Here is a 16,566-nt window from a genome sequence, read left to right as displayed (position 1 = left end):
AATTTGGATGATTCATCTTTTCTGAGAAAGATAAAAAATCCATTTTGTCAGTATAATTTCTGTTGTTGTTTTTGTTGCCTTAAGGCAAATAATAAAAGCACAAACCCATTCTTCCAATCGCAGCACAGAAGCCCTGCCAGCCAGGTACAGTGGAGGGCAGCTACAATGCATGCACCCTCTTCCCCTTGTATGCTGAAGCTTCATATGAGAGTTAGTGGAAACTGCTCCCAGGAGGCTCACAGAGAAGCAGTGCATTTGGGACATTCTATTATAGCACTAATTGGAGGCACTGAAATATTACTAATATATTTATTTTTTTGAACAACCCAAAGAAAACTGACTTAGAAATACATTTCTGTCTGCATTTCAATGCCTAGTGTGTTGCTTCTCCCAAGCCCATCTATTTCTGGAATTATAAAGTGCCTTCTCTACACATAAAAGGTGCACTGCTTTTAACTATACTGGTATAATTAAAGCAATACAACTCCTCTGGTGTGGACACAGTTACACTGTGCTTATACCTGTGTCGCTTACCATAAAGACGAATAAACTATATCCATATATTGCACCTTTCTACTGGCATAACTGTGCCCGCACGAGGGCTTATACCAGTGTAACTATAGTGGTCAAAGAAACAAAAAAATCACACCGCAAATGATAGTTTTATCAGTACAAGAACTGCGTGTACACCAAGCCTTAGTGTTTGGGCAATTCCAAAAAATTCACTCACCTGTTGTTTGTGGTACTTGGTATCACCCACACAGCTCATGAGAGCATGTTGTAATCCCAAAGATATTTCAGAGGGCTCCAGCCTTCCTCTAAGTTTTACACAGGAAGCTGTTTTCTGCAAACCTCTGGTAAAAGTTTGCAGAACAGGGTGGCTGGCTAAATCCAACTCTGTGAGTAAAAGGGTTCTCTCATTCCTTTCATTAGAGAAAGAGGCACTATTTATTCTCTACTCTATGGGTATCCCTCAATGTTAAGACCTGGAGAATGTAGCAATAAATACGAATAGATTCCTCTGGAGAGCTAGTCCTAGCCTGTTTGTTCTATTAAGCAAATTTATTTCACCTGCTAATGGATGATACTCCACTCAACTCACCTTCACTCAGACCAGTCCAGGATTCTGAGTTTTGACTGTGCTATGGATGATGCTTACAAATAAAATCCAACCATTTGAGAGAGAGAAAAAGAGAGAGAGAGAGATTGCCAGCTTAATCTTACTTCAGACTGAAACGTTTTAAACCAACTATTGTTACAGGTAACACTTTAGACCATGACAATAGAAGGATGAGAGAGAAATATTGCTCTGTTTTTTCTCATGTTTACACTTTACACATTTGACAGGCCTTGGACAGAGTCAGTTTCATGGTATCCCTGTAGAAACAGTTTCACCTATTTGTGTGGTTTTCCCACAGTTACAGAAGAGATTAAAATATATATATATATGAAAATGTGATTGCAAAACCGCAAAAATTGGCAAGACATCGCCTGAAAATACATACTTCAATTTTGCAAGTGATGGGGTTTCAAGTTGATAGTCTCTGTTTAATGCAATAGCTGTTGAAATGGCATCCTCTCAAGAGCGGGCACATTTGTATAAGTTTGCAGTAACAATGTCTAGATGATGTTCGCACACTGTAATCAGATGCGTGCAGGTCCATGTACTAAAACTAAATTTCATAGTTTGAGTCAGGGATGCCTGCATTAGTACATCCTCTGGGCAGTCAGGATTCCAGGCACCCAAGAAGGAATTGAACAGCCAACCATTCTCACACAAAAATTGCAGCAAAGGAGAGACTACATGAATGTGTCCGTGAAAAGGGATGGAGAAGAGGCTTGGTCTGCCTTAGCCCTAGTCCTGATATTTGTGGGTTTTACTGTCTGAATGAATGCAGCGGTTTCCATTGATTCCCCTTGTTTGTTAGGGGATCATACACAAATTCTATGCTCCTAAAAAATCATCATCTGTCTCTGAAAGGAGAATTACATAATCCCTAAAGCTTCACCACGAAGAAAAAAAACAGACAGTTGTGGTAGAGGAAGGTATGAACTGCAGTTCTGCTTTAATATCAGCCATCAGCACCATGCTGTCTGTCCCTCCCCCTGCTGCCAGCCTCCCTCCATTATAATAGAACATTTGCTCACAGGGTTGTTACAAAGTAGAGACCTGCTCACACTTACCCTGCTCATAGGCCTCCATCCCACTCTGGTCAAGGGTTTAAGAGCACCGAAAGGCAGAAGATAATAGAGAATAGTCAGAGGCCAAGAACGGAGTTTCAGAGCAGGCCTAGACATACAGCTCAGCTGGCCCAACCTCCGCCTCAGGGCCAGCTGGGGGAATTGCAACCTGTAGGATCACACACACACACAAGAGGGTCAGCCAACTCAGCCTCAGAAACACCAGCTCCTGACAGAGTTTGTTCAATGCTTGTCAGTGATTCTGCAACTCCCTGCTCCGTGACTTTGGTTCAAACCTGCTCCTTTCCCAAAATACAGGACCAGGCCACTTCAAAAATGAATATGAGCTGCCCAGGGCCTGGGGTTCATGGGCACAGGACAACTTCCATTACTCATGCCTACTGGCAAATTAATTAATGGCAAAACTTTTTGCATTAAACAAAGTCTGAGATAAGGTGAAAACAAGGCTGCAACTGGTCCAGCCAGCTAACGCTAGAACATACACAATATGTTATGGAACACCAAAAGGGGGAAAACCCAGGAATTTATTCTTCTGGTGTTTGAAAGAAGTAGCTACTTGAGAGGAAACATTTGCCTGTACCCTCTCCTGCTCTTGGAGAGTTAGAGTGATCAGCACAGTAAAGCACTTTGAAAGCTAGAATTCTAGGAATAAAATCCCTATTTAGGGCAAAAGTGTTAGGCAAGTGCTAAGGAAAGAACAGATGATATTCCAGTGAAACAAACAGCCACAAACCCAGGGCAATGTCGTCTCTGGCTCCAGGATTTCAACAAGGTCTGGCATTATGGGAATCCTGCATTTCAGAAGTTCCATCTACAGTGCTGTTCCTACATGCAACAGTAGGATGAAACTGACCTAATCCTAGGCTCTCATTCTGTTGGGGGAGAGACAGCTGCAGTACCATAAGCACAATGTGCTGCTGCTAAGGGAAAGGGAAGGGTATATATTTGCTTCTCTCTCCTGCCTGTCTTTAGCAGCAGCAGCAAGAGGGAATCACGCCTGTACCTCCTGGTCTCTTCAGGTGAGCCCCAGAAACAGGCAGCAGCAGAAGCGGTCAACATCAGATAGTACCCAGCTGGCCGAACCCTGACTGTATTGTGTCTGTCCTACAAAGGATCACAAAAGCCATTGGGGACAAACTGAAGTACTCCTGCAGCGGGCCTGCTAGCAGTTGGTTCCATCTGGCCAGCTATTTAACACTTCAGAGACAAACAGAAGTGGGATTTGTGAGTTAGCTATTTGGGCAGTGTGCACTGAGGTCAAAAGGCACCTTTCAGGGTTTACATTCCTTATTGGGCACCTCAATCTTAGACAGACGATACAAGAACTAAAACACACATACTGCTAGGGTAGCAGGGTAGTTACTATCTATGGCCCATTCAAACTTTGGCCTCTTAAGCAACTGTGTTTAGGTGGGGTTTTTTGTGAAGTAGATGCCTGAATTGAGAACAAACTCATTTCACATAAAGAGCCATCAGGTGGCTGACAGACTATGACTTGTGGTCATTACCAGCCTGAACCAGAACTGAACCAGTGACTCAGCATGGAAAAGCTCCACACCCCATTCCTGTTTCCATGAGACATCTCATTGCTCCAGTTTATGCTGTTTGAGTCTTCCCTGGGCAAACTCTCTTATTCCTTTCTTCCCTTGGGGTCTCCCCAGGGTACCTCATGCTTAGCCTCATTCTCAATACTTCCTGTGTCTCATCATTAGGTTAATATCCACCCGACTCAGGACAAAACATCCAGGCCTGTTTGGCACTGTGCTAACTGCTGGGGAACAATTCTTCTCCCTGCATCTTTGGAGGGGACATAGTGTGCTGAGCAGGATTGTATGTGCATGCTGATTGGAAGGGGAAGGCTCCTGCTACAAGTTATTTTGAAGATCATTCCCATCCCTTGCAGGATGAAAAGATCTGAAGAGTGAGCTGTAGTAACACACTCTACAGTTCTCTCCAAGAGAGAAAGGAGCTGGGAGACTAGAAAGGGCCAACTTGCCCTTTTCAGGACTTGGGTCAAAAATTAAAACATCACCTGAGAAGCTGCTACTGTCACCATGTGGGCTGAAGATGGTGCCTTTGGCTCACCGATTTACTCTGTAGGCTAACGTTACTTCCGCCAAGGCCAGAGAATGACTGTGTGCTGGAGTGCAAGAAAGACCTGAGTAGCTGAAGTATTGTCTCAGCAGCGCTACAGCAGGCCTCAACAGCTTGAGGCAAGACCAGCGCACAGCACAGGAATAAGAGACAACTCACCTGCAGCTCCTCCTCCCTCTCATCCGCCAGGGCCCAAGAGCCTGACAGAGAGATGGCCTCTCCAAGAGTTTCGGAGGACAAGGTACTGCTCTTCCCTCCCATCTCCTTCTCCCTCCCTTCACTGCAGACGATCATGAACCAATCCCTGCAGAGCTGCATCCTGGCAGCTTGCTCTAAAACCCCCTTCCTTCCCACCGTCTTGGCCTGGTTTTAGAGGATTCCCTCTCTAGATTTTTTGCTCTCCCATTGATTAAAAGGGGACCAGAAGAGAAAGGAAACCTCATCATTTCTCTTGTTGTACAGCAGCAACCCCTCCCTTGCCAATTCAGCGCATTCGGAGATTTATAGTAATTAGGCCAAACAAAGGCTTTGCAGATGGTGGTCACTCCTTCTGCCCATCTACCCTCCCTTCAGTCGCCATCCTGCAAAGCAGAAAGCACCAAACAGTACCTGAAACGGGCTCTCCTATTTGGTGTGCCCCCGGCAGAGCCAGCTGGGCCTGGACTCTCCAGTTGCGGGTGCTGCTCCCCGGCACAGCTGCCGCTGTTCCCTGAACGTAGCCGTCGGACATGAATTTTAACTTTGCGGAGGTTGTAGCAAGAGGGAGGAGGGTTAGATAAAGCTTTACAGCATCTCACCATTTCCCTGTGTGCAGATCTGGTCCCTGCAGGGTGTTTGACTGACACATCATCAGGATGGCGGTCGGTCGTAAGTCTCAGTCTCTCTCTTTTTTCCTCTACCTCCCCTTCCCTTGCTCGCTTCGGCACAGGAGGGAGGACACGACGTCACAGCTCCTAATTCCCCCGCTGGTTTGTCTCCGGCTTCCCTCTCTGTCTTTCCCACTTGCAACTCGGCTACGAGGTTCCCAGCTATTGCAAACAAACAGGCATTGTGTCACACTTCAGCAACCCTCTGCAAAAGCAGCTTTGTGCGAGACAAAAGCAACCTCTGCCTACAAGCAGCCCCTGCTCCTCTCTAGCCAAGGTTGCCATCGAAGCTCAACTCCCAAACGAACACCCTGCAGTCTCAGGCTGCTAGGAACTAATGCACTATTATCAGAATTGCAGCCGGCTGGCCATGCACAGTTATCCCAAGAGCCAGCCTGAATGCGAGGCTGGGAGGAGGAGGAGGGATGGCGGAGAAGAGGAGGAGGGAGATAACTCATAGCTTCAATTCTGCACTGCAGTAACTGCAGCTAGATCAGTTCTGGGCTACTGAGCAAGCAGATGTATATGCAAACACTCACTCTGCCAGAAAACCCTTTCCTTCTCACGCCGTCCAGCCTGGGAACAGAGGAGAGGAAAGGGAGGGAACATCTTTTCTATCTCATACAGTCCAGTTAGAGACCAACACCCATCTCAGGAACACCCTTTCCATCCCACACTGTCCAGCGAGGGAGCAGGCAAAGACAGAAAAAGGGAAAGAACGTTCCTTTATAGATATACATCCCTGCAATGAAACAACAGTTCCAGCGCCAGCTTGAGAAACAGGCTCTGCAGAAGTTCAATAGATGCTTTATACAGTGCGCAGTACTTCAACAATTTTTACATCCAGCAGAACTCAGAAGCCAAACCACCAGTACCATGGGGGCAAGAGGGATTTTTGCAGTCTTGAAGACTGCATGCCCATTTTGTCTGGCACAGCTTTCGGAATATTCATAGGGTGAGAAGTCCTCTTCCATATTGCAAATTATATCTGAAAGCTGTTGACTAAAAACTGGCATTCTTGTGTTTCTTGGCTGCACCTGGATTGCTAATGAGGGAAACTGGCAGCAACAGGAACCCAGAGCCAGAGATCAGAACTGAGCTTACACCTGACTTCTGTGTCAAGTCCAACACCAGAAATATTTTATGGTTCAATATTTAAGCAAAATGGTTAAACACTAATGTTTTAAGTCAAAACTAAGGTAGACAGCAGTTTAGTATCTCCAAAGCATGCCCACCCTACTAGTGCCACAAGTGATGTGGAGTGAGTCAGTAAGGACTTTGCTGCATTAACCCAAGGTTGGATAGGAGGTTATATATTATGCTGAGAGGGAAAAGAGAAAATGGGAGGGAGGGACAACATTTGGAACCACATTTAGTGCCAGCCTGAGAGAATCTTTCAGGAGGAAATTCATTTAATAGAAACGTATTGGAGACAAATTCTTTATCACAGATCTGTTACAAGATTCAGGTATAGATTGATTTTTTGCAACTGTATATTAAAGGGACACTAGTAAATTACAATCTTATTAGTTTTAAAAAGAGTTAAAAGTAATTCCAGGCACTACACCTACCCCTTTTCCCCTCCTGTGATCCCCTGCCAGTTTTTGTGGTTTTATAATCATGCTGTCCTATGTTTTACAATGCTTCTCTCTCTCTTCTGTTGCTATGTGAAATACCCAGACGAAAAGGGGAAATTGACTATATACAGGGAAAGTGTCAAAATTCACAAAGAAAAATCTGGAAAAATAGCCGAAACCTTTCCTCTCTGTCACAGACAGGAATATTAGGAGTTGCTAGCAATAACAACAGGTGCAAATTTTCAACAGAAGTGTGATTTAAATCAACAGTGTCCCTTTAAAAACACTTAATCAGACCAAAGTGGAAATCATTTTCACCACCAAGATCACAAGAAATGCTCAGCATGCATGCAAGTTCCAGAATCTGTGACAAGGGAAAAAATACAGCACTGGTACAGAAAGGCCAGGAGACGAACAGTGCTGTCTAACAAACTTTTTCTCCTCCTCCTCACATTCCAAACATGCAGGGGCTCCTACACACAAGGAGCCTGCACAGGGTTTTCCTCTTTGCTGTGATTTTCATCTTGTTCTCCAAAGGACCCCACCCCCACTTCACATTTACCATGGATGAGGGAAAGGCCAGAGCAAACAAGTTTTATCTGCACTCACCATTTATTCCACTCTTCCTTCAAAAGTATGTGAGGTAAATACACATTTCAGCACAGTCTATTTCAATGGAAACAGCCCAATTAGCTCTCTCCTTTCAAAGAACTTACCACAACCTAGATCAAGGCGGCAGGGGTTTATTTCCCCAAGATTTTACAAAGGAGTGGAGTGAATTGAACAGCCAACCTGCACCCCAGAAGTGAATGAACATTGAAAATATAATTCCATTGTTTAATGTTGATACTACTGTAAATTCAGATAAAGTTCATGGAAAGGGAACATGTGGTGAGGGCTACCCCCTTTGGGGCAAAAACCATGTCACGATAGACTCACCTTCCTAGGTGAAGTTCCCAGGGAGAGAGATGGATTTCAGTGCTATATAAGCCATACTTCTCCATGGCTACACAAAACTCACCTCCTCTAAGTAAGAAGCCTTACATTTCTCTTATCTTCTGTCCTACTGACCCCATTACACTCACCAAGACGCAAATACCGGACTATTACCCATGGATGAGAGCCTGCCCCTCCTCTTGGCTGAGACCTGCTTAAATACTGACATACAAACATACATGGCGAGTTGCCATGGCAGCAGCTACTGCACAGGAGGGATTAAGGATACAGTAGGGTTTGGCTGCTCAGAATTTAAAGATGCCTGCAATGGAAGAAAGGGGAAATGACTGGATCCTGGATCATGCCAACCCTACCCTCAGCCCAAGTGTTCTGAGGAAGGGCGAAGGAAGGGACTGGCCCAACTGAGACTGGGCATCAATTACTGAATCCCCCTCTCTCTGCTGAGGGATGAATGTCACGGATTTACACCTGGACTTCTTCTCAAATCTCAGGACAGTGCTGCAAAGCCCCTCTTACTAGCTTCACTGATGGGCCTCAGAGTTCTCTAACTCTTCTCTATGGGGAGTCTGGGGCGTCAGCCCCAAACCACTCCTACCTCCTTGAACTCATCCAGAATGCATATTAAGTGAATAAAGGAAGTAATGACCATCTGCACTATAAATCCCCTGAGGAGAATTATCTAATAACAGCTAATCTGTCAAACAATGCAACTCCTCTCTGCTCCATCAGTTCATATACGCATCATATCCAGTGACCCCGTTTAATTACTTGCCTTCTTATTATTTCTCCAAGCCCTTCCCTCAGGACTCCAAAAACACTAAGCCTGGGGATTTACAGGAATCAGAGACTGGATTAAACCCACAACTGTACATTAAACTGAAACGACATGAGCCCGCGGGGCTGGGTTTAGAATCATCCAGTCTGGATGCTAGAAGCCTCTCCCTCCCCACTTTCTTCACGTTAACAGTATTGCCATTTAAAATAGATGGTATAACTTAACACATACTGCTGGGCAAAGCTGTATGGTTAAGCATAAGCCATAAAAGTGGAACAAAAGAAAGTATCAAGCAGCAAAGATAGGGGTATTCTGAGACCCACATCACACTATTATACAGAGGAGATCTGCTGATAGTGACAGTATTAGTTTATCATCAATAGTTTAATTCCTTTCCCCTGGCCATAGTCAATATCTTCTGTTTAAACTTATATGTACAAAAAAGTATCATCTCTCTTCCTTCCTCACCAACTTATTATTCTGCAGAAATCCAGCAGGAGAAACAATAGCTTCCTCAACAGCCAATCAATCAGGAGATCCTGCTATTCTAAGAGCATAACAAAAAAGTGCTTCTGGACATTAGGGAAACAACCGTGGATTGGCTATTGTAGAAGTCACATGATTTTTAATGCTGTATATTTCACTCCCCAGATTCCTGCTAGCACCTATGTAAACCTTAACTCTCTTTGTGAGTGTCTAGGCACTGACTGAGAAATGTACCAGATGCCCTGATACAGCAGGTCTTTTTTCCATCTCTAGTTTCAAGGATTCTCTTGCCCATTTTTTATCTCAAGCAGGCTTCCTGTAATTCCCCCTACTAAGAGAAAGGTTTGTGTAATTAGCTTCCTTTAAATGGATAGTTGTACTTCTCAACAAATGGAAATAAATCAGCTTTTTAGAATGGCCATTAAAACATTTGTTTATTCAGCTCTAAAGACTGCACAAAGTTTTTGGTAAACAATACTTGATCTCTTCTCTGGGGCAAGGAAACATGTCTTATCTACTTTCATAAAGCAACATGTACATGTACTCTAAGTATTTTATAATATAGTCATATCTATGGTTCTATACACATATTTAATTTCATATGCTATCTGATAAAACGCCTTTCACACAAGATGTTCATAAAGCCAATTCCCTTCTAGGATACAGACATCTAAAATGGAAGCATATGGAGGGTTGGGAGGAATGGTTGCTTTAGACCTTCCTACTAAAAAGGAAAGCTCTGTTAAGCGCTCTAAAATCCTGAGTTGGAAACTGAACAAAGAAGCTGTGAGGCCTCACATTTGATTCAGAAACCTACATACAAACCTAACTGAACAAATACTTCAGACTGGGGGCTGGGGCTATTTTTAAAAAGGGACTATTAACTCTGTAAGTGTTGGTTCCTCAGATCAGCAGAACTCAGATTTCTAATACACCAATTCCTTTTTCATTTGGCCTGAAAACCCAAGAAAACAGTGACTAAGAATTGGTGGTCTTTGGAAGTCTAAAAGTGCTTACCTTAGCTGTACAGCACTCCTGGCAGCTGCAGAGGCTGGCTCTGAATGAAGCTTGTTTCAGTTCCTTCACAGACTTCTTGTTTTTAATCTACTGAAATGTGACACTGACCTGGCTTTTTTGTTTGGGTTTTCTAAGACAAGTGAACAAAACAATGGAATGTAACCCACATAAGTGTTCCTGACAAATGCACAGAAGACTAGTGCACCAAGAGGGAGAAGAAAACCCTAATCCATGCCCTGCAGAAATCATATGCACTGATGTGTCCACGCCCATCCTATTAGCCCCAAACCATGGTCCTGTTTCCAAGATCAGCTGATTGTGACCTTCCGGTTCTAAACTACTTCTTCCGTTTCCTTGCCGTGAAGTTGGATGTACCCACTACATTTAAGTAGGAGTCTGCTGTACTGTGGAGAGCTACATGCTGTGGAGTTTAGTATTACTCTCTTCAACAGAACAAGCTCAGCAAGAATGTGAAACTTAAGATAGTTTTGTTTTCAGCTGGATAGCTTTCTGTGGAGAGCAGAATGATTCTGTGAGACCACCACTAAACCCAACAGGCCACCAGACCCCAATCACGATCACCCTGCACCCAGCAGTCACTACGTACTTGAATAATACTAAATCCCAGCCCTCTGGCCTGACACTGAATCCGACCAACCCAGCACCCTGCTAGACAAAGGAAGCTGTGTCTATGCATGCTGAAAGGCACAGAAAGAAGAGAGGGGGTTAAATTTAAAATGATCTGTGTTCGTTACCCACACACCCGCCCTGAATAGAAAGTATTAACCCAGCTGCCTATGCATCTTTCTATCCCCTTAAAACTACCCACTGATATTGCAAAAAACGTTCAGTTAGTTCATCAGGATTTCTGAGCTGTAATCTTCTTCTCATGTCAAACAAGTCACAAAACAATCATCTCTCACATTTATACAGTTTCTAACAGTTTATGCCCTAAATTCGGTAAATGTGGTGAACACCCCTCAGCAGAAAAAATACATTTTACTATAATATAGCAACAAATTATTTCCCTTCCACACAGTAGGTATATGTATTTCACCTGCAGCTGTTGCTGTTGGCCAAAATAAGCCTCTAAAACACTCCAGGAGAATAACTTCTCAGATCCCCAATGGCTGGCTGGCTCACAGTCTGTCTACTAGATCTGATCTGAGCTGCTCTTTGCTTTAAGAAAGCAGCACGATGCAGCTGGTCCTCCTGTCCAGCTCATGTTTCAGCCATTCAGACTCCAGGGTGGGAACTGTTAAGGACGTCTCAATATCATCAAAAGCATCTGCATTCCCACAAAGCCCTGGCTCTCTTTTTCCCCTTTAAGAGGAGGAGACAAGGCAGAAAAAACTGAAAGGAAACTAAAAAGGGGGGGGATAAGATTGCATGACAACATAGTCTCTCAGTTCCCCAGATGGCTTCCCAGCAGTGCATTTACAAAACAGGAGACTCATATCAGGGGCTTGGGAGATCGTATCCAGGCCTCCGTTAACAAATCACCAACTGAAAACATATTAAGACAGTTTAGGGTGAATACCAGGGAAAGTTTCTGACAGTAATGTCTGTTGATCATGGAACAGTCTCCCAAACAACCATATTACTTGGGAAATTTAAAAATTATACTGGACAAAGCACCAGTTCACTACAGAGCAATTCTCCAGACCAGGGATAACATTTGATACCAGCTGGATAGCAGAGAGCATGTATGTAAAATGATCCAGTTTGGATTTTCTGTTGCTGCTTCTTGACATGTCACCAGAAATGTTGATGTACATGTTCCCAGCCAAAGAGTACATACAGTTTTATAAAACCCTTCAGAACATTCAGATAGATTGCTCAATAGTCCCAGTTACACACATTTCAACAGAAGGTGTCTTGTGTAATGGAAGAGACACTGTAGCAAAAACTATCCATCTGAAAACACAGTTTGAACGCGACACTGAACTCTACATCATCTTAGGCTAGCTGAAAAATGTAGGGGAAATTGCAGGCAAAACTTTTGCCACCCCACCCCACTGTTCCCGCTCTCCCCCGTTGAAATTTGAACCTTTTTGAAATTTTCTGATCAATGCTACATGAAATCAAATTTCTTTTGTATAATTAGACATATGTCCATACAGCACTCAGGCATCAGAAAAAACAGAGGAGAAAGTATGACACATAACAGGCCATCTGGTCTAGGGATAGGATTTCACTCTTCACAGGCAGAAGAGCCAGGCTATGGAGTTGCACAGGTGGAGGATTTTTCATGGATTCTTTCTTGGGATATCCTGGTCTATGATTCAGGATCTCCCATCACAGAACATACTATTACTACTACACCACGTGCTGCCTTACTAAAATGGTACTGAGTAACGCTGCCTCACTTGTCCACAAGCAGCACTATAGAACTATCCCTGTGCTACCCATCCACCTCAGTAGGAAACATTGATTTGCAAAAGTGGCGAGCACCAAACAGATCCCTAAACGTGAATTTAGGGACCTAACTTTAGGCTTCTATTTTTTAAAGTCTTGGCCTGTGATATTAAGCTTCCCCCCTAGAAGAGATGGTTTTCACCTTGTTATTTGTCACATACAATATCAGATGTCACTATAAACAAGTGCCACCTCCTAAGGTTCACTGGGTTCTCTCTAAAGCTGTATCTTTACTTGGTTTTTGCCACTCATACTATGACAGCCACCATTACACAAAAAATAGTATTGCAAAACAAATTAGATAAGAACTGTGGAAGCAAATAAAGGACAGCAGTAAGGAACTGCCCTCTATTTAAACTCTACTCATCTTGTCACACTGTTTATCCAAACTCACTCTTTGGCCAAGGTTTCCCTGTGTAAATTATGCTATCTGTATATCAACAATGCCACAGTATCAACAGAGAAGGAAGTGGGTGGAATTGCTCCTGGATACTATATATCCAGGATACTAGGCACACAGAGGCCTTGGCCAGGAAATGTTCCCAGATAGATTTGCGCTTACTGCCTCAAATTCCTTCTTCTACCTATATGATAAATATCTACCTCTTTCATTCAGAGCTCTCTGCTTTGCCTCATCTAATTAAATGAAAGCTAATCCCTTTTAGTAATCACAGCAAGAGACATACTAATAAATTAATCAGTTCAAGCTATAAGCCACATAATGTCTCCAGGAAAGTTATAAAGAAAGGTCCATGCCAGAAACCGAGTGTTCCCTGTTCTCCTGTAATAATATTTTCATGATTTTTAAAATTCACTGAAAAATAGCATATTTAAATAAAATTCACTGAAAAATAGCGTTAACTTTACTGCAGTGATATCCTCAAACAAACCAGTACTGTGCCAGTGCATGAGAACCAGTTACTGAAAATGACTGTCTTAGTTTCAATGATGTGCAGCATCAGTGGTGAAAAAAAAAATGATACATGTAACATTTCAGCTTTAAAGAAACTACATGTGGCATACAGCTCTTCCACTCAGGACTGATTTAATGCTTTGATGAAGGAAAATCATGAGAAGACAACAAACCCTTGAAAACAATATTTAAGCCTTTGTTTAGTGACAAATATTACTCATACATCCTGTATGAAAGTTTTCAAAATATACTTGAGGCAGAGAGAAGAAATTGCTTCTATCCAGTTTCATTCTTCGATATTCCAACTCTACTTTTTTGTTGATCAAGATGAATCAATATTGATATATTATATATAGTTACATACTAAAAGAATTCAAGTAGGAATCATTATTGAGGCACAAAGTTATTGCTTCAAATTTATTTCTGATTGTGCATGAATCTACACACTTTGCTAAACAGAATTAAAAACCAAGCTCTTTCACAAGGGACCATATCTACCTGTCTGTTTTCACCAAACCTAGCACAAATAATAAGCGTTTTGCCAGTTATCACCCAAAGCACTTCACTTCAGGAGAAGATTTAAGTCTTTAGGTACAAGAATTTAAACAACCAGATGTAGAATTCAAAATGTGACACCCTAGCAAATGCTAGGATTTTAGGAAGGTATTTATTTTTTACCTTGATCAATGGATTCATCTTATACAAAGCAAAAAAACTAATAATGTTAAATCATCAGATGAATCTTCCTCAGTGGAAACCCATATATTGAAGGAGGATAAAAATAATTGTATTTAAAGTAACTATTGTAATACTTGAAATTAGACAATTGTTTGAATCTATTTTTATTATTTATATCATGACTATCACAATATTGTGACTAGAATTGGGTGTCAACACATACTGGTGTCAGTGTTTAGCACTAAGCTACATATTTATTCTCCTGTATGTTTATATCTATAGTCAGGACCACAAAGCATTTAAACATATGCTGTTGTATTTGTGATAAAAATAATTGGGACTTGCTTTTGTGCCAGTTATATATATATATATTTTTTTTTTATTGAAAAAAATATACGTCCAGCATTTTAAATAGGAGTTTTATTCTTCATGGTGCCCCTTTTATGAGCTGCTTTTGTTAGTCCTTGGACCACACTACAAACAGGAACTATTTTTAGATACTTGGGAGGGGCAGACATTATGGTGATGGGGGCCATATATGTACAGAGAGATTAGATTTTATCCCTACACTCACTGGCCCTGGACAGCTGACCCTGTGTCAAAATAGTGTATGTGTCACCTCGGAGACCACAGACACCACAATAAGTTGACCTAGAATAGGGAGAGACTCCCTGAATATATTACGTCTCTAGCTGCCTTTCCTGCAGAAGTGAATCTCTTTCTATATGGAATTGTCAGGTCGAAGAACACAACGTAAGATAGTCTGACTTAATGTCTCTTCAAACACACACACACACACACACAACCCAGGACCTGTGGAATCAGGAACTTGCAGCAGCAGACCAACACTGTTCAGAAGTTAGGGGTATGCACAGCAGCTTCTTCCCCAGTCCAGTACTGCAGCATTTCAGATGCCGCTCATATCCATGTTTTCTCTCTCTATAAGCTGTCTGCAGGTTCATCCCCTGGTCTTATAAACAAGGAGATAACCCTCTTCTCTCCCTTGCCAAGTTTGCTTCCAGGGATGCCAAAAATGCAGAAGGGAAATAATGCAAAACCACAAGTCAGCAAAAATAGATGCTCCAGTTTCCAGTGAAAGGCACAATACAGCTATTATTTTGTTTAAACCCTCCATTGTTTGTAACACCCTCTTTGAAGTCTGAAAATTCTCTTTTTTTTTTTCCAGGTATTTCCCATTTGGCAGCCTTCCCCTCTCCACTCCATGAAAACATACAATGGAGTGTAAGCCAACAAAGTAGGTACCAGAAAGGCAGTGGGAAAACCTGTCAGTGTGCTGTGTGTGTACCTGCTCACCTGGAATCCTGCGTAAACGTTTGAAATTCTTTATGCGATTCCCCCCTACACAAATAAATCCTTCAGTACTAGTCTTGTCTAAAGCTAAATCTATGCTTGCAGCTCAGAACTTAACAGCAATCCCAAAAAACCCAAACCAGGGTATTAACACAATGGAATAAAAACAGTTGGGTAAGGAAATATTCCAATTTCACACTTCCAATGGGTTTCTCAACAATGAAAAAAAAATGTTAACTACGAAAAATACTTTAGGGTCCTTTTAAATACGACTACTCCCCAGAAACTTACAAGTCCCATTTATGGTACATAAAGCCACAAAATATTTTACTAACCCTATTTTAAATAAGCTGAAGCAGGTTGGGAAAGGGAAGCATGGAGGATAGATCGCAGATAAATTCCTCACAAACTGTTACAGTCCAAACTGTTCACATCTGGACTCTTCGGATCAAATCCAATTTGGGTCCCAAGTAAAAGTCAGTTTCGGGATTTCAGTCTAGTCCCTAATATACATATGCCCAAAACACAACTGACCAAGCACTCAGAAATGGAAGAGGAACAGAAGGATGCTACAGGTCAGATTGAGGCAGAGGAGCATGTCCTGCACTAGCATCAGTCCCTCATTTTCAGAAATGGCAAATTTACTCAAAACAGAAAACGGGGTGGGGTGAATAAAGTAGTTTGTAATTAGCTGCCTGTATGTTTTGCAACAAAAGAAACCTAACATATATATTATAAACTGTTTGGTCAATGTGGAACTGTATAATGTATTTAATGTTCTGTACATGATATGGGGTCGTGTAATTTTTCTGTTTTTTTTTTTTTAAATGGGTCATATAGGGTACTACAGAACACGTCCATGCACCTGATATTCATACTTCAGTTTCACGACAACTTAAAGACAAAGTGACAACACTAAAGAGCTACAATCACTAGAGTAGAGAAGGAACCACCTTTGAAGGGACAAGCTCTCCTTAACGGTGTGGATGAGCTAGAATCATTAGAGATTAAGATAATATTGTTCTGCGGGAAATAGTTCTCAGCAGGTGTTCACAAGGGATTAGATAAGAATTGCCTTCATACTAATTCTGAATAGTAGTCACATTTGCATGGTACATTCCCTATCCAAGGATCTCAAAGCTTTTCACAAATATTAATTCAGCCTCAACTTTCTTGTGAGACAAACAAGAATTACCCACACTTTCACAGAGGAAGAAATGAACGCATAGAGAGATTATGTGACTTGCCAAAGATCATGCTGCAACTCAGTGG

At 42.2% G+C, this 16,566-nt stretch overlaps 1 protein-coding gene across 7 annotated transcripts in view; it reads right to left on the bottom strand.

Moving 5' to 3' along the window:
- Window positions 1-16,566, bottom strand: part of PISD (phosphatidylserine decarboxylase) — a 40,055-nt gene that overhangs the window by 6,949 nt on the left and 16,540 nt on the right. Inside the window, exons 1-3 of one of the 7 annotated variants that reach the window (XM_024197995.2) lie at window positions 9,975-11,011; window positions 5,094-5,324; window positions 2,185-2,350 (exon numbers count right to left, since the gene is read on the bottom strand). The exons of 3 other annotated variants lie outside the window; for them this stretch is intronic. In XM_024197995.2, coding sequence (XP_024053763.1) covers window positions 2,185-2,350; window positions 5,094-5,146 — 219 coding nt within the window. In that variant the 5' untranslated portion in view covers window positions 5,147-5,324; window positions 9,975-11,011. 3 more of the 7 variants (XM_024197994.2, XM_024197993.1, XM_029913683.1) reach the window with 3 other exon arrangements.

The sequence above is a fragment of the Terrapene carolina genome, unplaced genomic scaffold, assembly GCF_002925995.2.
Source record: "Terrapene carolina triunguis isolate 2854851 unplaced genomic scaffold, T_m_triunguis-2.0 Scaffold790, whole genome shotgun sequence".
NCBI lineage: Eukaryota > Metazoa > Chordata > Testudines > Emydidae > Terrapene > Terrapene triunguis.
The sequence above is the reverse complement of the archived record's forward strand: the minus strand, read 5'-3'. Positions and strand labels throughout refer to the sequence as shown.